The sequence below is a fragment of the Salminus brasiliensis genome, chromosome 23, assembly GCF_030463535.1.
Source record: "Salminus brasiliensis chromosome 23, fSalBra1.hap2, whole genome shotgun sequence".
Classification (NCBI taxonomy): Eukaryota; Metazoa; Chordata; class Actinopteri; order Characiformes; family Bryconidae; genus Salminus; species Salminus brasiliensis.
Genome location: NC_132900.1, coordinates 9538994 through 9565029, shown reverse-complemented (window position 1 = coordinate 9565029; position 26036 = coordinate 9538994). Strand labels below are relative to the sequence as shown.

Genomic DNA, 26036 nt, shown 5'->3' with positions numbered 1-26036 from the left:
GTCATACCTGACTTTTTTTGTTGTTGTTGTTCATCCTTCATGACTAAGTTCTGCAAAGTGAGTCAACTGAGCTGTGATGCTAAACAGAGTCGATAGGGGATTCCATCACTGTGACGTCCACAGGAAACCACTCCACCTTTTAGTAATTGTAAAAATATACATACATGCAGGGTGGGATGCCATGTGACCTATGGGTCAGCGATGTTATGAAAGTATTCGTAACCTGTTGTTGTAAAGATGACGGCTTTGAGATGGTGGAATATAAATATTTGGCCATTTCCTGTGATTCAGGGCTTCCTGATGGCTGCTTCATGTGTGTCCAGAAGATCTACGCATTGCCACAAATTCGTGACACCGCCAGGGAAATCACTAACGAAAGGAACCTTATTTTTAGGCCCATTTTGGTCCTTTTCACTTGAATCCAGTAATAGAGATGCATAAGGTTAACTAGAGTTGTGTCGTGAGCTTGAGCGTCTACTGCAATGAGGATGTGTGGGAAAGCGTCCAGTAACCTTGACGGGTAGTAAGTGCAGTTCAGCAAGTCAAGCTTTCTCTGGCAGCAGCGCCCTCTTGTGTTAGCCTATCAAAGATGCACCTGTTTTCCACCTTGCTATACTCACTATACTCATAGTATTCACTTTCTCACTGTTTTTGTTTATGACAGTAATGCACTTATAAACTGGGTGCTGGGCTTAAAACATAAGATGCTGTTCATCTGCAGAAAAGGGGCCCTAGAATGCCAAACTGTATTTTCCTTGGGACAGTTAAATAATGATAGTTCAATACATGGAAGTAACAACCCATGAGCCTCACACACTGTTGTGTCCCTCTTTTAAACAAAGATCCAAAATGAAAAACCTTGCTAATGAAAGCCTTAGTCAAAGCTGGCAAAGTGCTAAAATGCGGTGGCAACTTTGAGAGCATATCATGTTGTTAATACTGGAGAAAAGAACATCACCTCGTTGGCACCCAACGAAGCGAAAGCCTAGGGAAACCAACATGGATACATCACAACATGGATAAAATTCACACTAGTTTTTACCATCTCCTCTCCAACAAACTGGACTGCCTCAGCTGAACCAAACCGTAGCTAAACACACATCAGAAGGGAAAGCCGGCGCTTATTTACTTTCAGGTTAAGACTGGAAAAAGGCTAACCAGAGGAAGTGAGTGGGGGCAAGGCTAAAAGCTAACGGGCTACAATTTCTTTAGCTTGCTAGAAAAGAACATCACTCTGAAAGGACACAACAAGAGGACAGCAACACTATCCAGTAAGTTTGAGGAATAATTTGTGTTTTTGCCACAAACTGTCCTATAATACGCAGTTTGTGAGCCGATGAGGTGCCATAAACCTACCAACTAAGGATTGTAAACAGGCTTGTAACATTGTGTATGAGCATTTTTCACCCCAACTGAAGTCACATACGTACTATTTATCTAGCAAAATGTATCTATTTATCTAATCTATATAATCTAACGCTCAATAAATCTCTTCTTGACAGCTCTACAGCCAAGCTGGAGCATCAACAGCACAATGCATTTACAGCAAGGGAAGCAATGCTTCCAATGTGTCATTTTTTTTTTTTTTGGCACGGTGTACAGGTGTACAGGTGTGCTTCTTAATTTCACTTCTTGACACACAGAACCCACACAAGGTTGAACAGTCATTTCATCCTTTTTTAAGGTGATTTTTAATATTTCTTATATCCACACATTTTCAGGCAGTGTGTTTTTCACAGATTATGCAACATAGACTCGGGCATAAAATTGAACCACGAAAAGGGAGAAGTACACTAGGAGCACTGATGTTGCGTACACATCCCGAGGAAGAGGAGGAGGCGGAAGAGTCCTTCATCCTGGACAGTACCAAGCTCCCTTCTTTTTCGACATGTAAGCCGAGATCACTGGCTTCGCTTAACTTTTCCAACTTTTCCCTTGTCTTTAGAAAACAACACCCTCTTACTGTGAGCAGATCTTTCAAACTGTCTTCATTCTTGTTTATTGATCGAACAGCCATTTGATTGTATCTTCACATAGTCTCACTGCATCCGAAGCCTCTCCTCCCACAGTTGTGAACTCTTATTCCATTGTAGGGCTACTAAAGAAGGCATTTACAATGGTTATTCTTTTATATTATCACTTTCTTCAAAGGTTCACGCTGGCACTCATAATCATATTTGGCATAGGCGTTACTGTTTCAGCTTTCCGAGTACGAGTTGAGAGCAGAGTTCATATCTTATGTTCGGATCTTTATAACATGACAGTGATGATAAAATGCATCTTTGCACTGGCAGTGGGTATCAGTCAGTGGTGTTAATAGAAGTATTTGTCAGTCTCCAGAAAATGGTATCGCTGCACCCCTCGCCTGCACCTAAGCAGACAGAATAAGTTCTTATTTAATGTAGTTTCTGATTAACATCTAATACGCATACCTGCAAATGAGTTCCATATATAACTCTTGTCCGGGGGATAGTATTTATCTTTTTAATGCTTTGAGTGAGCCTTGAGTAGTATGTCATTAAAATTACACTTCAGCAGATTGACCGACAGCCTTGCCAAAATGAAAACTGTCAGGGTAAAACATTAAACCTTTAAAAAGCATTACGGGTTTATCCCATGTTGTTCCAAAGCTTGGTTCATAATGATGCACCTGAAACTATGTACTGAAATATTACATGGCATTTATAACCTTCTTGTTTTGTTCAATTCAATTCTATTCATATTTCCAAGCCTCTTTTGAGCAAGCCAGTGGAGACAGTGGCAAGATAAAGCTCCCTCAGATGAAGAGGAGGAAACCGTTTTGAAAAGCAAAGCTTTGACTAAGATCTACAACTTCAAGACCTGGAGCCTCTAAATCGTCATGAAGAGGCACAGTGGAACCATCACTCAGTGGATGGTTTGGTTGATTGACAGGAGATTTTGGAAATGTGTCATGGACAGAATTAGATAGATATGCTTTCACTGCATTGCTCTTTCAATCATCTTTTATGGGAACCAAGCCATGCTCAAGTCAGACCTGAGTGATCTGACTTGAATGCAAATGAGGGAAGTCACTCATTTGCTGGGAGGGTGTGGATTTGTGAGCTACAGTGTAATTTAAAATTGTACAGCTTTACATTTACTGGCATTGCACGTTCAGATAGCTCCCAAAACCACTGCACTGCACCAGTACCCTGAAAATAAGCCTGTTGAGTTTCCATCACATAATTCTGTCTTACTTAATTATCTGCTTCAAATAATCCAGTCCAGAGGATTCCCGAGAGGACTCTACAACCCGATTATGATCACATGTTTTCTGTTCTCGTCTCCTGTTCTTGCATTTCTCTGCATTGCATCCGCTGCATTACCCCGATGGGACGACAGAAAGCCTGCGATGCCTTGTGTTCCTCTAGTATGCAATTATCTCAGACAGAGCCCCAGTTGCAAAGACCAGGCCTGCAGCTCTTTGACCAGATGGGCTTTTTGCCTGCCCGTCGCCATGGCAACCCGCGCCTTGAAGCAGCCTCGCTTCGAGCTTTGCTTGGACTGCCTGTTTGTTTTTGTTTACTTTGTGAAGTGGCGCACCGTAACACGGTCTATTTATCGCAGTCTGAGTCTAAAGCGTCTGGTGCTCGGCATCAATTTGTGTTCACATCCAGGTGATTCCCACTGTTGTTTCCAGTAGCTTGTGGTTCAAGCAGTCTCACCAGTTGGCACTGCGAGTATATTGGTACTGGCGTATTGGTTTCTGTTATATTAGCAGTACTGTAGTGTGTTAGCTTATATACTGTGTGTGTTTTATGACAGCACCAAAATCATATCAGCGTTGGCATGGCAACAGCATCTATCAGCTCTCTATTGCCAGCGATGTCTCCTGCTTTCCTCTAATTCCTGGTTGCTAGGAGACATGAGTGCTCCTACTGACACAGAATTTTCTGCTTGTCGCGCACATTTGATTTTCCCAATGTTTTTTCCCCATTATTATCATGCACAGCTTTTTAGCTGTTTTTTTTTTTTTTTTTGGTCAACATTCTTTTAATGGGGAAATATATTGTTGGCTATATAGATAGTGTTATGTTATACCTATTATATATTTTAATATATTTGTTTATGTCAATAATCTAAAGCTTTATGAGGAGTACCAAGATGGTATATTTCAAAACGAATGTTTGGTGGAAGTCTCCCCCCCAGCCTCCCCCTTTCTGCAGTCCGACTGGGGCTGTGGGCACACGTTACACAGGAAGACGATATCACTACTGTATTATTATTTTTTTCCTCATGAGAATTATTATTATTGTTGTTATTACTAAGTTTCTCTGAACAGATAACAGCGTTCAGCAAAGGGCATGTATAAAAACACGACACACTAGACGTGGATTCTCTCTCCCCCTTCTTCGACGTGCTCACGTGGTCTGGGTCACAATAGATCACACAATAGATTCACAAGCACTGTACGAGCATGGGGACCGGCCTCTTCTGCAGTCCAACCTGGATCAGTCCAGAACAATCCTGTTCAGATGTGGTCCAGTCGGAGCCCAAGCACTTTAAACAGGCATGGGTTTTGTCCATTGGACGGAGCTCCAGCCCTTTTGTTTAGACGACACAACAAGGAAAGATATATGTCCAAAGGTAGCAGAGAGAAGTGAAGCCTTCGAGATTTAATAAACCGTCCTTTCTGGTCTTAAACTGGGTTTAAGCTTTCCTTCCTTTCTTTTATCCTCTGGTCAGTGCTGACAGAGTCTCACTGCATGGACCTTTCTTGCTGCCTTGGTGCAACCTCCTTGAACCTTCAGCTCAAACTTCACCTCCGAAAAACAGCTCTAAGCCTGGGTGAACGTTCGACTTGGGACAGCCTGCCGTCAAACAGCCTTCTGATTCTGGTTTACCCCACAAAAAACACAGATCCTCATTGGTTATTTGTTTAGAGGCTTGCTGGCTTTGGGTGTCCCAGTGGTTTCTTCAGTCGCGCTGTCTGTAGTGATGGTTGTAGCAATTGTGGCATCCATCACAGCAGTTTGGTCAGGAGTTGGCTTGGAGACTGAATCCTTTCCAGAGATGTCTGGTTCCCAGAGGAAGAACTCATGAAGAAGTGTATTTACCGTTTCAGGGCATTCCATCATGACCATGTGACTGCCCTCCTCGATCACTTTCAGGAAGGCAAAAAGCAGGATCTGGAAATGCACAGTCAAAGTTTTTGGTCAACTTACATTTTCAACACACTGCTTCATGTAAAGTTGCCCGATGACAGTTCTGGACCAGAAGCAAAGCAGTGATTGACGCGAGAACTGCAGAATAAGTGCCTTTGTTCAGAATGGCACTGGATTTGCCGTATTCTACACTGCATAGGCAGCAAATACTATTAGCTCAAGATCTATCTAGTGCACTGTAGGGGATACGAGGCCATTGAGAGAGTATTGTGCATTTTTCAAAAGCACTGCTAAGGGTAGGATCGCTCATTCTCTGGCCAATGAATGAGCTCACTAGTAATGATTTACACAAAAGAGCTTAGTGGCTTTTCTGCCATGCTGTACAAAAACTATACTGGTCCATCAAGCAATGTTTGGAATCAGTCTTAAAACTTTAAGACCAATCAAGCAACGCTTGGAATAAATAATGCTGACATACTTAATGCTCTGCAGAGTTACAAACTCCTCTACTCAGTAAAATAAAAAGCCTTTGTTTCAACCAGTACACATCTGCCACTTCTGCAGTGACATCTGCACATGCGTAATTCTCCTGAACGAAGGATAGGCTTCACACTAGTCCTGTTGTTCAGACTGGTCTTGCCACCAATGGAGTCTTAACTGCCATGGTGTCTTCACGCAGCTCTAGATCAGTACTGTAGTAGATGTCTCGCCATATTACTTTTCTTTTTCAAAATTAATGAGACGCATGAAATTGTCATGGATTTCTTTGCGATTTCTCTACAGTATACAGCAATACACTGTACCTCGGCCATGCGCTGGTCTTCATCCATCGGCACAAATTTGTCGTAGAGGCCGTGCACAAGCAAGATGGGCACAGTGAGCTCAGCGTGGTACACCTCGTCTCCCTCTGGCCAATACTGACCACTCATCATGGCCCGCAGCACAAACGGAGACACGTTAAAGGCATTTCCCTCTTTCAGCAGCTGCTTCTCTTTAGCGCCCTGCCTGGCAAAGCCAGCCCTGAGAGAGAGAGAGAGAGGGAAGAAGATGGTAGAGTGATGGAAAAGCGAAAAGCCAAGAGAAAGAAACCCAGAGAACAAGCAAGCAAGAACTTCAGAGGGACAAGAAAAGAGGAAAGAGAAGAGTCTAATAACAAGAACATAATATATGGAGCAATAGTTTTAACAAGCTGCAATTATCTACAAAAAAGCTTTTATTAGAGCACTGACATTAAGCTGAATGCCCAAGGCATGTGCAACCAATAAACAGAGCAATAGGTTAGTTAATGAGCTTCGATTAACTATGCAGTACACTAAGAACATAGAACACCAAAGTGCCACTTTAGTCAGTACAGTGTGTGCAGAATTATTAGGCAAGTTGTATTTGAGAGGATTATTTTTATTATTGAACAACAACTATGTTCTCAATCAACCCAAAAGACTCATGAATATCAAAGCTTAATATTTTTGGAAGTTGGAGTGTTTTTTTTTTTTTAGATTTGGCTATCTTAGGAGGATATCTGTTTGTGCAGGTAACCATTACTGTGCAGAATTATTAGGCAACTTAATAAAAAACAAATATATACCCATCTCACTTGTTTATTTTCACCAGGTAAACCAATATAACACAAAATTTAGAAATAAACATTTCTGACATTCAAAAACAAAACCAAAACCAAACCAGTGACCAATGTAGCCACCTTTCTTTACGATGACACTCAAAAGCCTTCCATCCATAGATTCTGTCAGTTGCTTGATCTGTTTACGATCAACATTGCGTGCAGCAGACACCACAGCCTCCCAGACACTGTTCAGAGAGGTGTACTGTTTTCCCTCCCTGTAGATCTCACATTTTATGAGGGACCACAGGTTCTCTATGGGGTTCAGATCAGGTGAACAAGGGGGCCATGTCATCATTTTTTCTTCTTTTAGACCCTTACTGGCCAGCCACACTGTGGAGTATTTGGAGGCATGTGTTGGAGCATTGTCCTGCATGAAAATCATGTTTTTCTTGAACGATACCGACTTCTTTCTGTACCACTGCTTGAAGAAGGTGTCTTCCAGAAACTTCCAGAGCTTCACTCCATCCTCAACCCGAAAAGGTCCCACAAGTTCATCTTTGACGATACCAGCCCATACCAGTACACCACCTCCACCTTGTTGGTGTCTGAGTCGAAGTGGAGCTCTCTGCCCTTTACTGATCCAGCCTCTGGCCCATCCATCTGGCCCATCAAGAGTCACTCGCATTTCATCAGTCCATAAAACCTTAGAAAAATCAGTCTTAAGATATTTCTTGGCCCAGTCTTGACGTTTTATCTTATGTTTCTTGTTCAAAGGTGGTCGTTTTTTAGCCTTCCTTACCTTGGCCATGTCCCTGAGTATCACACACCTTGTGCTTTTTGATACTCCAGTAACGTTGCAGCTCTGAAATATGGCAAAACTGGTGGCAAATGGCATCTTGGCAGCTTCATGCTTGATTTTCCTCAATTCATGGGCAGTTATTTTCAGTTATTTTGCGCCTTTTTTTTTCAACACGTTTCTTGCGACCCTGTTGGCTATTTGCCATGAAACACTTGATTGTTCGGTGATCACGCTTCAAAAGTTTGGCAATTTCAAGACTGCTGCATCTCTCTGCAAGACATCTCACAATTTTTGACTTTTCAGAGTCCGTCAAATCTCTCTTCTGACCCATTTTGCCAAAGGAAAGGAAGTTGCCTAATAATTAAGCACACCTTATATAGGGTGTTGATGTCATTAGACCACACCCCTTCTCATTACAGAGATGCACATCACCTGATTTACTTGATTGGTAGTTGGCTTTCAAGCCTATAGAGCTTGGAGTAGGACAACATGTATAAAAAGGATGATGTGATTAAAATACTCATTTGCCTAATAATTCTGCACACAGTGTATATTGCCTTTCATTTATCTGTACGTATGTGCTGAGTAAATGCTATTCTAGCTGCAGGTGTTTACACTCTAAATCCTTGTGCATGTAGTTTGATAAGAGAGTACGGGTGTGACTGCGTACTTAAGAAAGCTCCAGGCAAGGCAGGGCGACAGGCAGTGCAGGACACAGGAGGGTAGCTGGAAGATTGAGCACAGGCTGGGCTCCAGTGCCGTTGGGCCTCCCCCATTAATCATCACCACTTTATGCACCTGCTCAGGGTACTCGTGTGCCAGGAACGTGCAGAACGATACTCTGGAGCACAAGAAACACAAGGGAAAAGGTGCCAATTCATTGCTTTTCCTCTAAGGAAACAAAATAATGTGAAGACAAAGACAGGATAAATGGTGAATTAACCAGTAATAAAAAAGTTTTTTTTAAGGAACACTAAACAGTATACTTTAGTTGGTTTATACATCTGTATTTACATAGCTGAAAAATACAGGCCTTTGTGTATGTTACAGTAAAAAAAGTTTACATTTTCCCCTTTACTCTAGTATTTGCATGATGGTAACTGATGGTTTTGAACTTCCATTACTGATTAGCAAGATTAGCCTTGTAGCTCCATCGTAAAAGTAAAAAAGCCAATTTCAGAGACCAAATATGTCTGGGCTGTCTTGGCAAAAACATGTGACACAAGAGAAAATTGTCTCTATATTAATGATGTATTTCACCTATTTCCAGCTATTGCTTTAACAGAGCTGTATAAATAAGCTCACCCATACGAATGGCCAATGAGGATGTTGCGCTTGCGGGCGTATCTCTTAAATATGGCCCGTAGGTCTTCAGCCAGAGCGTAGAAGGTATAAGCCGCTGCTATCTGCGGGGCTGTGCTGGCTCCATGCCCTGCCAGGTCAGGGGCAACAACCTCATAGCCCAGCCTAGAGAAGAAGTCCAGCTGGCGACCCCAGATGTCCAGAGAGCCCCCGACGCCATGGATGAAGAAAAGCGCTACGTCCGAATGCGTGCCCTTACAGCTGGTGATGTGGCGCTCTGAATCGATGACAACGGTGCGCTTGGGTTTCCGTCTGCGCCGTCTGGGCGGGGGCGCAGGCCTCTGCTGGTCTGAGGCTGGAAGTGGAGGAGCAGGTTTGGGGTCGGGAGAAGACGGGGCAGTGGAGTAGTCAGCTAGCTCCACCTCCACAGTGCTGCACTGCTCCACATCACCGTTCTGGCACTGCAGGATCTCAGAGTGCAGGACATCACCCAGGTTCTCGATCACCAGTTGGCCATTGCGGTAGACGGTTATTTTGCGCTTGCAGTGGACAATGGAACTCTGTTCCGGCTGTGGCTCAGTGGCATCCGGGCGCTCTGGCAGGATGTGGCGTACCCGCAGGACGCGTCCCGGCTTTACCTCCACAAATTCAAAGCCATCAGCAGGACCAGCATCGGAAGACTCCACAGGCAGGACCACGTTGGTAGTCTTGCCCGTCAGACAGCACAGGATACCCTCAGTGATGCTAGTCAGCATGGTGCCTGTTTACCTGCACATAAGCATACAGGTCCTGATCAACAAACATAGCACAAATGACCACTGCTATAACAGCAGCCTGGTCAGTCACTGGAATCACCTGTCATCTTCTAACTGTGTGCTCCTACCCTGTACTGTATGTTGCACCAGTGTTTTCGATTCCAGTCTTGGAATAGTGGGAAGATGCTTTTGCTCTATACCAGCTTCCAAAAGACCTGGGGGGATTCTCCATACAAAGTATGTCAAGTTGGTGTACTTGGTACGTCTCGCGGGAACAAACTCCTGAGAACGGGATGGTGGGATTGCTAATTTTGCAATTGGAACAGCAACACGGTGCGTAATGGGATGCGTAATTTGAACTGTACTCGGCTAGATCTGAACTCCTGCACAGTCCAGAGGAACACAATTACAGACAATAACACAGATTGAGAATCGGCCCTGAACCAAGCACTTTTTGGAAGCTGAGATACAGCAATATGGACTGTCTGAGGGACCGTTTGGAAAACACTGCATTATCTGCTCCAATCAGCCTGACCACACAAACAGCCACAAAAAGGGTCCAATTACAAAAAGACCTACATCAAGATAATAAGGAGTTCAGTCAAGTCCTGTAAATTGTAATTGTTCAAACCGGTCCATGTTACGGACCTGTTTTAGTTACCCAAGGAACACTGTAAACATTACATCATCCAGTTCATTCCCAAAGTTCTTCATCATGTTGAGGCTCATTTCTACTTCCTTTATGTACAAAAATAAATACGTCTGTTTTAAATGTTGTAAACGTCACTGACCACATACTTCCATGCATCGTTTATGTTGGCATGGATGTTAGGCAAAACGCCCCCTAGAGGTCAGTTCAGCGTCATAAGTGAACATAGTGACGGTGGAGGAGATATAAATGACTGTAAATAAGTTCCATAAATATTTTTTTTCTTCTTCACTTGACCTACTGGCTACACTCGCCCCACAATTTCCAGTGGTCCCTGCGTGCCATCAATGTCTGTAAGCAAATACAGACATAATGAACACAGAATAGGGCCAGAAGCTTCTGTCCACGTCTGTATTTAGCGCTGAGCATTAATGAGCCGTAAGAAGGACACACTAGTACCCAGTAATAAAGCTTAGACAAGAGTTAAACAGGTTATGGATGCAATACTTCTGTTATGTATGGTAATGTCATGGATGAAAAGCATCTCAGATTGCCCAACATATTAAACCTTGAGGCAGATTTGGCTACAACAGCAGAAGGCCACATCAGGTTACCCTTATGTCAGCCAAGAACAGAAAGCTGAGGCTGCAGTTGGCACAGGTTCACCAAATTGGGCAGGAATCTCAATTTCACATGAATCTACCATTGTTTTCACAAATGGTGTGCTTAGAATTTGGAATCCCTGGAACCACTTTAGGATGTGGAAGAACTGGAAATGAACCTCATAAATGAAATGAGTTACATAAGACAGGGATATCATGGACGAAATCCCACCACTAATTTCAGTTCTCCGCTTTCATTCTTCAAACAGTTTCAAACAATACATTTTAAAACCTGGTTTAAAAATTGGTGGCGTTGGCATGAAGCTGTTGTTTCACAGTGTGTGCTACTGTGACAAGCCCTTCAGGCATGGAACGCAGGCACAATGAAACACACAAAAGAGGCTGCGTGCAATTGCTGATGTGCTGCCTGACAGTTTGTGTCAGTCTGCAGAGCGTAAGCAATTTCACAGCCGCAACAAAACATTCAGTCCTGCAGAAAGGCTTCCAGGGAGCTTTGAGTCCATTCTCATCTCCCGAGCTCAGGGCAAATGAGGATTCGCATTCGGACACATTGCTCTGCTGTTTTTGCCTTAATGCCCTACACCATTCGTCAGCTTCCGTATTGAACACCCTCCACCCCAAGAACTGTAAGCAAAAGCAATGAAGACCAAACACTCACCAACATAAATGACCTCAGATTCGCATTAGCTAAGTGAAAGCTGTAACACAATAGTCTGCCTGTGGTACCACCACTGTGGTGTTTGTAGCAGTGAAGACACAATGATTTACATTTGACCTAGTCTAAAAATAGCCAGGGCTCTTCCACCATGCTTCCCTTGGGTATTAATAGAGAACGTGGCCCAAAGCACATGACTGCACCGGTGCCAGCCATTGGCATGAATGCTATTCAGGAGCCAGGCTTGAGTTTCAATAGAGGGTGGAAGCTTGCCAACCCTCTGGTGTCCAGTCACGGCTTTGGAGTACTTGCAGCTGTCCGTAAGAGGGCGTATATTGTATCGGTCATCTTAAAAATAGACATACAGACAACAATACAGACCGAATCAAATTTCTGATGAAAAGGACGAGCATTTGATATGTTTTTCACATCAAAAGTGCTGCATGCTGTCGTTGGCCATGGGCTCTTAGTTATGATTAGCCTAAAAGTAGCAATTAAAAGGGAATTCCACATAATTAAATCATTAAGATGTAAACAGAGTCATTTGATGTAAAATGCTTCGCACATTAGAACTGTTCACAGTGGCACTGATAGAAACCAAATATCTGAAGCATTTACTTCCTTTGTAAGCTACATCAGACAGACAATTATGACTTTATTAGAAAGACCCGTAAACCTGTTAATTCATGCCTTTATCTAATTAGCCAATCGTGGCAGCAGTGCAGTGTGTTTTACCTTCAAATATCAGCTTCAAAATCATTGTGATGCTTTACTGACCTGTAATTGGGTAAATAGCATCAATGTCGTTGCTGCTCCAGGCTCTGCATAATGCTAACTGCAGTATGTAATTTTGGAGAAGCGGGCAGGGAAATATTTGAGTCATATTTGTGTAAAATCCAGTAATATTACTCAACTACCTCAGCCCACTTGCTTCTTTCACTTTTCAGTGAGGGTTCTGTATTAGCTCTCAGCTCGTCCAGAAAAACATGGTGGCTCAAAGCTGTAGGGGAGCCCAAGAATAATTATGAAATACCAATTATCCATAGTGTTGCTTTAACAACTCAATGCATTTTGAGGTAAGTGTGTGATGCTTATCTCATGTCTTGGCTAATGGTCTTATTATGTTAGGGGTGACCTATTCCTTTAAGGGGTTAATTAGATGGGCTCTCCATAGTCCTAATGCATGGATTTTGTGCTCTCCCTCATCTATCACACCTAATGTACATGAACTAACTCATTAACTAATTAACAAGCCTCTCATGTGCTGGGTCAGATGCATCAGAGTAAGGAAAACAAAACATGTGCAAAGCATGGGGTCCCCAGGACTGGCTTTGGGAACCGCTGGCCCAATGCAACCCAGCAGCTTTTTTTCGCTTACATAAAGTATTTGACTTCTTCATTTCTGTATTGATTTAGTGTTGCCTGTACCCGCTGCTCCGGCGGCCGCAGAGCAGCATTAGTCAGCAGACTGCAGCAGCCTGTCTGTCCCGTGTGTGCAGGACTAGACCTAGACTGACTCCTGTATGCTGAGAGTGCTGATGGGAGCTGACAGTGGAATGACGAGCAGCAGACAGATGCGGCGAATAGATGCGTTCTGCCAAGGTACAGCTGTCAAACAGAGCAGCTGGAACAGCAGGCTGAGAAATGAACCACAATTCAGCCTCTCTTACCTTACTTTACCACTTCATCTAGCAGTAAGACTACTGAGAAATGGAGCAGCACTATGCACTAAACATGGGGTTCATACAGGGTTCTATGAGGGAGCGAATGGTTCTATATAGGACCATAAAAATTCAGAACCATTTAGATGATGATATAGCAATGGTTTTTGCCTAGTAAAAGGGTAATACTACTGTTATCCGACGGTATATTCTTCTGATTATTCTTCTCCCACATTTTCCTGCAGTTTTCACGATATCAGCACCATCCAGTTCTGATCAGGTGCTTGTATACAACTTTTTGATTAGAGCAACTTCTTAATCAAAGTTTCCCATAGGAATGAATGACGGAATCTTGTGGGCAAAGGTTTGTGCACCCCTCTGAAACTAGACTTGCAACACCCTACAGCCATGTGGACACCATAACACCATAGCAACCACCTTGAATAGCACAGCCACTGACTAGCAAACCAACGTGCAGCTGCCACCCTACCAGCCTAGAAACCTACCTACTATACACCACCTGGCACAGCATAGCAGAATAGCAACCACTTTGCACAGCATAACAGTCACCTTGCAACGGCATAGTAACCACCTGAAATACTGTAACAAATGTTTAGCAACAGCATAGCAACCACATGGAGCAGCATAATGACTACATAACCACTGCACTGCAATCAGCTAGGACACAGCACCACCTGCTTAACAATAGCATAGCAATCACCTGGAACCTGCAACAGCACAGCAACTGCTTAGGAACCACATAGCAACTGCATGGCCACCATCTGGAATATTACTGCAACAGCGTAGCAACAGCATAGCAACCACTTGGAACAGCAAAGCAAGTGCCAAGGAACTGCAAGGCACCCAGTTGGAGCAGCATAGCAGCTTTCTAGCAACTGTACAGCAACCACTTGAATCAGCATAGCAACCACCTAGAAACCCCACAGCAACCACGCCATCTCTCTGCTGTCTCGTAAGGAAATGTGCGGTTTTAGTTTCTTCAACTGAGAATGCACTTCTAGGTGCCTGACTTGCACAGTGCTGTTTATCCTGATTTTAGGTTGGCTTACCTCTTCTTTAACAGGGGTACATGCTTAAAATGTCGCTGATTAAAACGTTAAAGCAATAAATAAGTAGATCAATAAAATAATAATAAAACACTCTCAGCTGACACGGTGTTTCTCTGCTTCATCCACTCCCTGTCTGCTTGGCTTTCTCCTTAGGACAGCATAATAACACCACACCATCTCCCTTTCCCCCTCTGTAATTTTCCCCAACTCTGTCTCCTCTATCCACCCTTGTCTCTCTGCCCCTCCCATCTCCGCCTCCATGTCCCTGTGCGCCCGGCCACCTCCGCTCGTTTTTCCCCGGGTTCATGGTGGGGCGCCATACATTATTCAGACTAAACGGGAGGTTTTCTTCTGTAAATTATTCATAATTAAGGGAAGCTTTTTGAGATGAGCTCAGTGTCTTTCGGGCTTACAATTAGTCCAGATTTTGTGGAACTGCTTGCAGCCACGACAGTGTGCCCACGACGGGGTACTGGAAAGTCCTTGCTGCACAGCAAAGTGCTAAAACGATAAGATGCATTGATTTAATGAGATCTGATCGCTCCTCCGTCACTGTGGCACCAGGAATGTCATTGTGTTCGTGGCGCAGGAGACAAATCCCTTCAAGCCCAGAATAAAAAACGCTTCACTTTGACACTGGGGAACTAAATCTCTTTCAATCTTGAGGGTCTTTTTAGGGGGAAAAAAGTAGAACATCTTGAACATTGCCATTGGGTTTTATTTCATTGCAACATAACCAATTTTAAATGCAACTTATACTATGTTTTAGATGCTGACTGTGACAGAGAACACAAGGAACCCAGTTGGTGTGTATGTATCTAGCGTTTTTGTCGGTGTACTGGTGCAATGTTTAGTAGGGTCTTACTGAGTTTTTGGCATATATGTGCATATATTTACTTTTTTAGAATCTAAAATACATGACTGTGTTTCTGCTACATATGCAAAATTACTGCTGCTGCTGCTTCTAAAGTTTATGTCATAAAATCGCAAGACGAGAGGTGATGACGCCCAACCCAGTCTTCCTATCTCTACACACATAAAATAAAGACAGGGAGTGGAGGAGATGAGAAGGAGGATGAGAATGAGGTAGAATAAACTAGCTAACATTAGGTTAGAGACGTTTTACAGTCGAAAGCAACATTCATTTGCAATGTAGTGTTAAGCCCATCACTTGTCCCAAATCTTAAAAACCAGAGGCACGCACACAGCGCTTTTTCATTACTCAGTGAGCCACAAGTGTCATGCAGTATTCTGACAGTACTACATTAAACTAAAGCCATATCGAGACACAGAAAGACACAGCAGATTCAGTGACTGGAAATTTAAGGTCTTTAGGTAAATGCTATGTTAGGTAAAAATGTTTGCTTTAGGTAAACGTTAGTTTTGCAGTCTAGTTTCACTGTATTACTGTATCTCTTACGTAGTATTTCCTATTTTATAGTATCTGAATAACTTCTGCTGTCGAGATACACAGTGTGCTTTTTCTTTAACCAACCCATACATATTCTCTCAGCATCACATGCAATGCTCCCGACAGTGGGAGGGCCAGAGCAGATGTCAGTGCTGACCAGCATCGCACTGGAGTGATGTGGGGACAAAGTCCTGTCTACCCGTCCTGGAGAGAGCAAGGCCAGTTGTGCTTTCTCAGGGCCCCAGGCTTCCAATGACTAGCAGCATGACCGAAGTACCTTTATTTTACGACTGTATGCCCAACGCTTGCCCTTTTTGGATTTAGGTCCATCACCATCTGCAGTTGCGGCATCAATGCTGATTATGATAAAAGTGAAGTGAGCACTTGTATTTTTCCTGGGCTGGAAGTTTAGAAGCCCTCCTCTGCCTTTAGATGCTGTGCGCTTTCTCGATTCTCTGCTGGCACACAGGGTTCGTGCTGAGGTATCTAACTAAAATCAATACTGTGGACAGTAAGAGGGCAGCCGGGTTTACGTAACCAGGCTTCGGTTTGGCCGACTTTCAAGAAAGAGCAACTATCTAAATATCTGCAGACGTAATGCCATTCTCCTGATCACTGATTCTAAAAACAACTGCAGTGTTTTCAACCTGTTACCTGCAGAGGTATTAATCAATTATTAATCTTAAGACTTAATATTAGGAACCTACTATGAATTATGCTATGAATTGTACAGCTACAATGAAACTGAGGAGGTTAACAGAATTTGAATACAAGTGCAGGCCCTAAGGGGCTAAAGCAACAATCAGGAATGTACCGATCCACATCGTTGTGTCCATACCATAACGTTCCACATGCGGCCGGACGGTGGTTTGTTGATACGAGGAAGAGGCATTGGCTCATGTATTTTGGCAGACTAAAGGATTCTCCTCTCTGCAAGGAAGCTCATTAAGACACTGGAGTTAGCACACTGATCGATACTGGTGGGTGAGCTGTATGGATAAGGAGAAAGTGAAGGGCAGAAGGGGGGAAAGAGAGAGAGAGAGAGAGAGAGAGAGAGAGAGAGAGAGTGAGGGAGACGTGAGAACAGAAGTGAGGACAGCAGAGGCAGAAGGGACTGTCAATCATGGCCCCACAACAACCCATGAACCTGTGACGCATTTTCCAGACACATATAAAAACAAGGAGGATGTGGCAGCCTTGAATTTGACTGCAGGTTAGACCTCAAGATCCGGTTTGACTTCAGGTCCCTGCTCCTGTTTTGAACGTGATCCTGCTGTTAACAGTAACCTAATGAAGACCCCCTAAAGCTTCTAAATAATGTTCCTGATGGAAAATTTCAAAGCCAGTATGTGACCATGCACAGTCTAACATTGTAATGATGAAGACCACACCTGAAGGACCTGGTGGAACTTTTTGAATGCAGTATGGGAATATAAGCAGTGTAATATTATCATGAAGAAGACCACACCTGGAGGATCTACATAAGGTTCCTGATGGAAAATGTCAAATGCAATTAATGACTATATACTATTTAACATTATAATGATTCTCTGAGGAATCATCAACTCCTTGGTCATATCTACGTGGTTCTGTTTCTGTTATTCTGTGTAATTCTGCTGGCGTATTCAGGTCAGCCAACTCCTCAGGATGTGTGAGCATGTGAGTTAAATCGTACATGGACTGGCCCATATTTTCACCTAGTGGGATGAGCCTCTGACGTGTCCTCCTTCAGTCTGCAATGCAGAATTGGTGTGCGGGCCCGCAACTAGTGTAGGCAACACACTGGGAACACTGTGTACAGTAGTATTCTCATTTAGCCACCCTTGTGTGTACAGTTCTACATCAACAACTGCTGCAGAGTCCCTGCTGGAATTGCTGGTTTCCGGCTGATGATATCTGTAACCCCACAAATGCTTTACTCAGTTGGTGTCAGCTCATGATGTATGTGCCACTGACCTGGGGTCCTGATGCATCAGCAGAAAAAGGACATGTACTCCAAACACACCAGCCCATAAAGCCAGCAGTGCATTATGCATATTATACCAAGCTGTCCTACTGCAGGGTGGAGGTGCACATTAGTGCCAGGGCCACTGTTACAAACGTGCACTAGCACTGTTTCTGGACAGTAACCACACTGACATGATTTACAGCGCATGCAGGTTCTGATCTATGTGCAATGTCAGCTCGAGCTTACCTGGGATGCTGCTGCACAGGGATGGGGTCTCTGCAGGCTGCGCCTCCGTCTTCTGCAGCGACAGACTGGCAATTCATTCGATATCGAAAGCAGACAAGCGGGCTGTGCTGGCTGGAATCAGCTGGATGGATGTACTATCGCCTCTTAAACTAAGTGTGCCGACACGGATGGGGAAACGGAAACGACTCGCATCGTTTCCTCACCCAAGTCTAGTTGTGTGCAGGTGGGCTGAAAGGCGTGCTAGTTGTCCACAGGCATCTTTCACAGGCCAGCTGCATCCCCGCTTAGCAGCGCTCACGGGCGGGTAAACTGGCAACCCAATGCCCTTGTTTTCTGCAGCCGTGAGTGGGGCGGTGATCGCTGTTGGTTTTTGCTTGACTGACAGGGCCCGTGACCAATAGCAGGCCTCGCGTCCCTCTGCGTTCTCCAATAGAACAGCCCCAGCTCCAGTCCTGTTGCTAAGGTGGAGAGAACAGCCCGGAGGAGCTGAACAGCAAGATTCAATAAAGGAAAGGTGTTGATGGTTAAATCAGCGGCCTGGTTCTGCTTCTTTATAAGCAAAACATTGAAAGAAACTTAACTAAAAAATGGAAGAGACTGTAATAAAGTTTACTAATGTTTTAGTTGGAAAAAAAAAGAGAAAACTTTTCCTCCTACTGTAAATATATAGCAGGTATAGAGGCAGATTCATAAGTATTTGGACAGGGACACATTTCTGTCATTTTGGCTTTGTGCACCCTCTCAAAGGATTAAAACGAAGCAGTCGAGATTAAAATTTTTTTATTAAAGTGTAGATTTTTAAGAGGGTTAATAATGAAAAATATAGTTTGAGCTTGAGCAGGTTTGGTCTTGCATGGTTGTTGCCAGTTTAATTTTCTGTATGTGTAATATTTATTATTTGTAATTATTTTGCACATTTATTCCCTTATATATAATCTCTCTTAAATGCTGTTATGTAAATAAAAAATGATAGTGATGGTTAAGGATAGAGGGTTTAAGGACTCTCATCATGGATGCACAGTATGACAGATTCTGTAGTTACAGTCCATGCAAATGTTTGGGCACATTACTGCGAAAAGCTATGCAAGTAAAAGGTGACCTCATTTTCGAAAGGCATAAAAGTTAAAAATGACAAATGTTTTTAAATATTTTAAGCATAATTGCTTTTTTCATCTTTCTCCAGTTTCAAAATAACAAAAAAAGAACCAAAGCAAACATCTGAAAATCCTGCAGGATCAGTACCTTTGGCCAGTATCACAGCCTGTAAATGCTTTTCATAGCTCTTCAGTACGTGTTTGGGGGATTTTCTGCCTGTTCTTTCTAAAACTAAAGGTTTCTAGTTCTGTTGGTTTCTTGGGCCGTCTTGCCGCACTGCTGTTTTGAGGTCTGTCCACAGATTGTAAATGTTGTTTAGGTCTGGGGATTGTGAGGACCATAGTAAAACGTTCAGCTTGCACCTTATGAGGGAGTCTATCGTGGATTTTGAAGTGTGTTCAGGATCATTATCTTGCTGTAGAAGCCATGCTCTTTTCATCATCAGGAATTTGTTTTATATTTGACCCCATTCTTCCCTCTAGAAGTGAAATGTTTCCTAAGTCACTGGCTCAAGCCCAAGCTTAAATGCTGGTATATAAAAAATAAAAGTTATATATAACTTTAAAGATATATATATATATATTAGATTGATAGATAGAATCTCGTGGATGTTTTTACACTGTTAATGTTTTGTTTTACAGTGTTACATTTTTATGAGAATGGGCCAAAAGAAATGCTCCAAAATTTTTCAAACATGTTTTATTGTCATCGTCTTTCACCTGTACATTGTAAATACTAACTGACTGCAAGTTGTGCACATATGAATTGCATCAATGAATCATAAACATCTCCTCAATTGGGTTTTCTAAGACCCTACATATATTTGTCATAATATCACAGTATTTTGCATTAAAATGGCACATTATAATAGTTAGTGCAATACCTCTAGGGTTAAATTCCCTCACTCCAGCTTTACCCTTGACACTAAAAATATGACACAGTGCGCACATATTTATATATATCAGTATTATAATTACTCTTGTGCATTTTAACTTTAGGTTTGAATTCAATCGCTCTTATTCAACCCTGTTCACACCACTGTAATTATATGACACAATATCAGATGCTTTTCTGGCAACTCTAATGATTATTGTCCTGACTCGCTTATCTTGAATAGCTTGTAAACGGATGTGGCTTAGCATACCTCAGAAATCAAGATCAAAATCTTTTTTTTCTTTTTTATCTCTCAGCAAATGAAAATGCATGTGAAATTGCCCATTATGTGCTTAATGAGTCCTGCTCTTAGTTGGATTCAGATATGGCCATGTGGGCAGAGATGGCTCTGAACAGTTGCTCTTCCTCTAGGCCACTATGGGGTCTCCATATGCGCAGCTTTCTTCGATGGCGAGGTTATACCAGTTTCCTTTACCTCCTTTATATGCACTGGTGACTATCCGGGCCCAGCCGGCCTCCCCCTGTGGAGAAAAGACCACATTACACCACCATTACACTGCACGCTAAAGCAGGCATCTTCCATTACACTGTGTAAACATGTGCAGTTACACTGCATGGTCAAAACTAGCTCAGTTCTGACGTCAGCTCTTTAACCCTTAGAAATAGCAGTTATTACTGGCAAAAACAAAAGCGTAGTGCAAGTCAATAAGAATGATTATTTCTTATTCACAGTTCTCACAGTTTAAATGTGTCATTTCACTTATTTAACCATCCAATGATTACATTAACAGACCCCACCTTATTCTATAGCTTATGTTATTGTACACAGTAGAAACAGGGATGCAGATGTGCAAGACCAAGAAGACTAACCCAAAACTCTCCCCAGGAATTCCGGACTATCCAATACTCTGTGCCGTCCTCATCCACACCCCAACCCGCTACAGATATGATGTGGTTCATGAGAGAGACTATATGAAACTCGCCGAACACCCCTCCTTGGTACGCCTCAAGTCCCTTTGTCGCCATGATACCACAGCTGGAATGAAGGAGAGAACATGTTGAGATGCCAGTTACACACTTTAAAATGGGAGTGAGCTGAGAAAAGTTAAAGATTATATAAATGATCCATCGTCCCTCTCCTTATAACGTTCTTCTGCTTTGTGGGCATTAATTATTCTCATTTGTAGAGTGCTCATCTGCTTTTTTAAGGCTTGAGGAGTAATTCCCAAGTTTTAGAATATTCATTACCAAGCATTTTCGATATCAGTTCATTTTCTACATACACTAACAAAAACTAAGTACACACTCTTTGAATTCTATGATTTTACATATTAGGACATAATTCGAAAAACAACTTTAGAGTGCCTTAAAATGAGGTACATGAGGTACATCCTCAGATGAACAACACCAAATGTCAAATTATGGCTGCACAATGTATCATTTCAGCATCAACATCTCAACAGTTGGATCACAGGATGCGCAATATCACATAAGGCAAATTAAATCAAACCTGTCTTGCTACAACTTGTTTGATCCAAAAAGGTAAAATTCTACCATTCTCTTTTTCCATGACATATCTACCAGAGGCAGATTGTATCTACCCAATTTCGGTATGTTTTGCTCTAATATTGGATATGCCGAATGCAAAAAATAATTATTTAACAAAAACTAGGCCAAAATGCAGAAGCAGTGTGTGAAGAATTAAGTACCCCCTTCCATAACAATTAAGAAGTTAAGTATCAGCCAAGTGCTGCTAATCAAATGTCCTTCATCAACTCATCATCAACAAGTGTGATCACCTCAATAAAAGCATATGCTCTTGCAACTCTGGACAATGCAGGTGTGTGTTAACACAATGCCAAGGATGAAAGACGTGCAGTGATCCTAGAGATGCTACTCTAGTGAACTGTTGCTGGCCATCTATCTGAGAAGGCTTATAAGGCAATTTGGAAGTCCATCATTCCACAGTGAGAAAGATTATTCACAAGTGGAAAACATTCAAGACAGTTACCAATGAGTGTGCAATGCCCAGAAAAATCACCAAAAAAAAAACCAAGATCTCAGTCTCTACAGGCCTCAGTTAGGATGTTAAATGTTTTACGTTAAAGTTCATGACGATATAATTGAAAAAAAAAGCCTGAACCAGTATGGCTTTTTTTAAAGGGTTGCCAGGAGAAAGCCTCTTCTTTCTTAAAAAAAACACTGCAGTTGAAAAAAAAAAAAAAAAAAAACACAACTTCTGGAACAACGTCCTTTAGACAGACAAGCCAAAAGTGGACAAGTGTGGTCATACTGCACAGCGCCACATTTAGGGAAAAAAAACAAAGGTTTTTTTTTGATGATTTGGGCTTGTTTTGCAGCCACAGGGTAAAAGGTAAAGGTAAAGGTGCACGTATTTGTCACTGTACAGTGTACAGCGAAATGTGTCCTCCGCATTTAACCCATCTGGTAGTGAACACACACTCACACACACACATGTGTTAAAGGCCTGGGCACCTTGCAGTCATTGAGTCTACCATGAACTCCTCTGTATACCAACGTATTCTAGAGTCAAATGCAAGGCCATCTATCCAACAGCTACAGCCTGGCTGAAATTGGGTCATGAAACAAGACAATTATCCCGAGCTCAGCAGTAAATCTGCAACAGAATGGCTGAAAAAGAAAATATTCAAGGAGTTGCAATGGCCCAGTCAAAGTCCAGACCTCAACCTAATTGAAATGTTGTGGCAGAACATTAGAAGAGCTGTGCTTAAACAAATGCCTCATTTGTCAGCAATGTTATAAAGCATGCGGAAGACTGATAAAGTCATACAGAAAACAATTACTAAGATATTGTCGCTAAAGGTGGTTCTACAAGCTACTGGTTCATGGGATGTACCTAGTTTTTCCACAAATGGCTTTTCCATTTTGCCTTCATTTTTGTTACATAAATAATGTCACAGTGTAATTTGTTGTGTAGTTGTTGATCTGAGGGTATGCTTTGCTTAAGACCTGCCAAGGACCAGATGTTTTTTATTATGTCCTGGTAAGTAAAACTATATAATTCATGTGTTTTTCCACATGACTGTACTTGACTATTTGCAATAATAGATAGTAATTCTCAGGAATTACTGGAAACAATCAATAAATATTGCAGTAAAAAGTAACAAAAGGCATCAAAATTTAATTCATGCATGGAAGAGTGAGTGAAGTACAAAGCTAAGAATAGGCTGATCCAGGAATGCTAAGTGAATAACACTGTATCAACTAGAAAATTATATTTAAAAATTAAAACAAAAAATAACTTCTTAAAACAGCATGTCTATATCTAGTGTAGATCCAATATAGGAATCTTGCCTGATTGGACCATTTTTGTAGATCTCAGCTTTCATTTTGTCCCGCCCTGAGACCTCCCCATAGTCTCCCACTTTCCACGTAGTGTAGTTCTTCACAATCGAACAGGACCCAAAAAATGAGCAGGTTCCACACTGGTTAAACAGATCACATTCTACATGCGAACACAAAAGACAACAGGAAACCACTGTAAAAATGTATTTGCATATTTGCCACATACTGCATTGTATGTATGTATGTATTGTACTTGTTTAATTTACCTAAAATGTCCTTATTAAACAGATACCTTACCACTGTAATGTTAAACTCCTTAAACTGCAAGGAATATTACTCAAGAGATTAATCGTAGGTCTTATTATCAAGTGACAAACATGTATTACTTAGAAAAATATGATGTTTATGTAGTTACAAGAAAGGGAAACTGAGGTGTCAGTCCACATACAGGGTCACATGTATGTATAAACATTTTTTATTTTTTATCTTTTGTTTAAATCCCAAAATGAATGGGTACAGTTAGGCTGGATATGTTCCCCCATATCAACAGCAGATACTTACTCTGATTTCTGGCCTGATAGTTGTTGCAGGTCTCATCTGGAATGCCCTTCTCGTGTGCATAAGCATACACACCCAAATGATCTCCTCCAAAACATGATCCCGCACCTCCACAGTCAATCACGTTCTGGACCGACAAGTAGGCAGATGGCCACGCCCCTTTCCTTTTGATGTTTATACGATCTTAAAGAGAAGACAATGACCCAAAAAGTTTAAAGATTCATAGCTGCAATTAAAACATTATACAATTCCATAACTTCCATTTCTTAATAATGCGAAAAAACTAGCAATCAAAACTGCATAACTGGGTACAGAAGTCAGGTTAGTGGTTCAAACCGAATTTCTACTAATATAAAACTTATGTATAAAAGTATAAGGCATTTAAGTACCCAGGTCCTTGCAGAACTACACTGGATCTAGCATTGGAACTAGAGGTTAGTGAAGCTGTGCAAAAAGTGATGCTTTTTGGCCATGTATTTACCTGCAAGCGCACTGGTGGCTCCCATGGCCCAGCATGAGCCGCAGTACTGCGGGATGTGCTGGTTGCGTGTGATGCTCACATAGTTCCTTCCATCAACACGCCGCCAGTCCCAGGCTGCAGGGAGGTCTGAGGCATTCAGGTACTCATGAGGCCTGCGGTAAGTCCTGAGAAAACCGCATGAACCATGAGTCATGAGCTGGATTACAAGGTTTTTGTGTAATTATATTTCAAAAATCCACTAAATGTAACTATAAAATTGTACGTCTTGTGATTTCTAGTATTATAATTAGTAGTAGCAATAGTACTGTACTAGTACTGTATTATTATTGCGGCTATATAATAGATTTTTTTTTTCAATGACTTTCCTCAGGTATGTTTGTGAGGAAAGAGACTTTTCCCTTTTTTAATTAATAACATTTAGTTACTACACTATATAAAAGTGGTGCGTAACAGCCTGACTAATATTTGTAACTGATACTTTTGTACTTTTTAAGTATGGGCTTGTCTACCCAACCATTATATATTAAGTAGTGGAGGTGTTCATCTATTAAAATGTTTAATCACAGGTTAATCACACCAATGTTTTGTGATTAAGTATGATGCATCACAAGTTAAAATAATAGCTAGCACATCCTTGAATGTTTGGGAATGTTTGTATTTATTACAAATAAATGTGTGATTAATAAACTGTCTATATGAATCTGTGTTTTTTTTTCTTATAATATCTCAGTGTAGTTTTAAAAACCTGAGCCTCGAACATGAAGAAAATGCTACATCAGCTTTTGAAGAGATGCATGGATGATCAGTCATTGGGCTGGATGGAGCTAAGAGAGGAGCATCTGTGTGTGTGTGTGTGTGTGTGTGTGTGTGTGTGTGTGTGTGTGTGTGTGTGTGAAAGGGAGAGAGAGATGAGGGAAGGGTATCAGAATGAGAGTTAGTTGTGAGACTTAATCCATATTTCAGCATAAATGAAGTATAATCTATCCTCTGAGCTCAACAGTAGTGACGCTGTGTTTACATCACTAAATAAAGGCGCTACTACGTCACGGCTCTGTAAGGAGAGGGACCTACAGAAGGAAGTTGGGGCCAAACTTGCTAAAATGATTAATTTGGGGTATCTTTTTAAAATAAAAATACAAAAAAATGTCAACGCGTTAAAGTTTGCAGATTAAAGCAGTAATAGTGATCCCAGCGGTGTGTTTTACTAAAACTGTAGCTAATAGCAGCAGCATTAGTAGGGTGGAGTTTCTAACCGGACACCCAGGACATTTCACAACGACAGCCACCAAAAACAGACCTGTCAGCTTCTTGCAACGAAGCTGTATTGTGAATTCCCAAATGTCTAAACAAGTGTTTGAAAACCTAGCGTTTATTATCTTCAACAAGCCCAGGTTTGAGGCCCTGGCTGTTTGGGCCGGCGGTGTCTGTGTCTGTGTTGCTCAGCTGTTTCACGAGCTCACCTTATAAACGACGGTCTGCTGTTCGTGACTCTCTTGTAACAGGATTCCCGGTCAGCGCTGACCTCCTGAGCCCCTGCAAAAACGCAGAAGACAGACGACAGACACAACCAAGCCGTGCTGACAGGCGCCATGCTGTGTTTGTTTTGATGTGACGCTTGGGCGACGGCAGACCGGGTGTTTAGCGCCACCTATTGTAGTGGAGCCGACTCGTCTGTCGTTGTACAAGACGAGCTGGAGAGCGTGATCTGTGACTGTCGAAATATCGACCAATAAATGAACCACAAAAGCGTCGGACACAATGAAGCGTTCTGGACTAATGAGAAGTTAGATGCAGGCGGTTGGACCGGTCAATAGGCCTGGACATTATCCCCTCTGTCTCTTTTTGACCAAACCGCTGCTGCTGTTGTAATTACTT

The 26036-nt window shown here is 42.1% G+C and overlaps 2 protein-coding genes across 2 annotated transcripts; both read right to left on the bottom strand.

The window, feature by feature from the left end:
* Positions 1-1656: 1656 nt before the first annotated feature.
* abhd8a (abhydrolase domain containing 8a) lies at positions 1657-18168 on the bottom strand. The gene is made up of 5 exons (XM_072669212.1): positions 17807-18168; positions 8792-9556; positions 8157-8327; positions 5930-6146; positions 1657-5150 (listed from the first exon to the last, which is right to left on the bottom strand). Exons 2-5 carry the CDS (start codon positions 9541-9543, stop codon positions 4893-4895), a joined length of 1398 nt encoding a protein of 465 aa, XP_072525313.1. The 5' UTR covers positions 9544-9556; positions 17807-18168; the 3' UTR covers positions 1657-4892.
* A 1417-nt stretch (positions 18169-19585) lies between these two features.
* LOC140546057 (cathepsin Z) lies at positions 19586-25779 on the bottom strand. Its single transcript, XM_072669180.1, has 6 exons — positions 25622-25779; positions 24162-24325; positions 23684-23863; positions 23132-23282; positions 20666-20831; positions 19586-20316 (listed from the first exon to the last, which is right to left on the bottom strand). Exons 1-6 carry the CDS (start codon positions 25750-25752, stop codon positions 20203-20205), a joined length of 906 nt encoding a protein of 301 aa, XP_072525281.1. The 5' UTR covers positions 25753-25779; the 3' UTR covers positions 19586-20202.
* Between the last annotated feature and the right edge of the window lie 257 nt (positions 25780-26036).

Excerpts from the sequence above, each read along its gene's own strand:
- abhd8a (XM_072669212.1), bottom strand. The coding sequence starts at position 9,543 with ATGCTGACTAGCATCACTGAGGGTATCCTGTGCTGTCTGACGGGCAAG. Across the intron at positions 6,147-8,156 it reads CTTGCCTGGAGCTTTCTTAA|GGCTGGCTTTGCCAGGCAGG; the intron begins GTACGCAGTCAC and ends TCTCTCTCTCAG. Across the intron at positions 5,151-5,929 it reads AAGACCAGCGCATGGCCGAG|ATCCTGCTTTTTGCCTTCCT; the intron begins GTACAGTGTATT and ends GTGCATTTCCAG.
- LOC140546057 (XM_072669180.1), bottom strand. The coding sequence starts at position 25,752 with ATGGCGCCTGTCAGCACGGCTTGGTTGTGTCTGTCGTCTGTCTTCTGC. Across the intron at positions 23,864-24,161 it reads AGCCACCAGTGCGCTTGCAG|ATCGTATAAACATCAAAAGG; the intron begins GTAAATACATGG and ends CTTCTCTTTAAG. Across the intron at positions 20,832-23,131 it reads TACAAAAATGGTCCAATCAG|CTGTGGTATCATGGCGACAA; the intron begins GCAAGATTCCTA and ends CCTTCATTCCAG.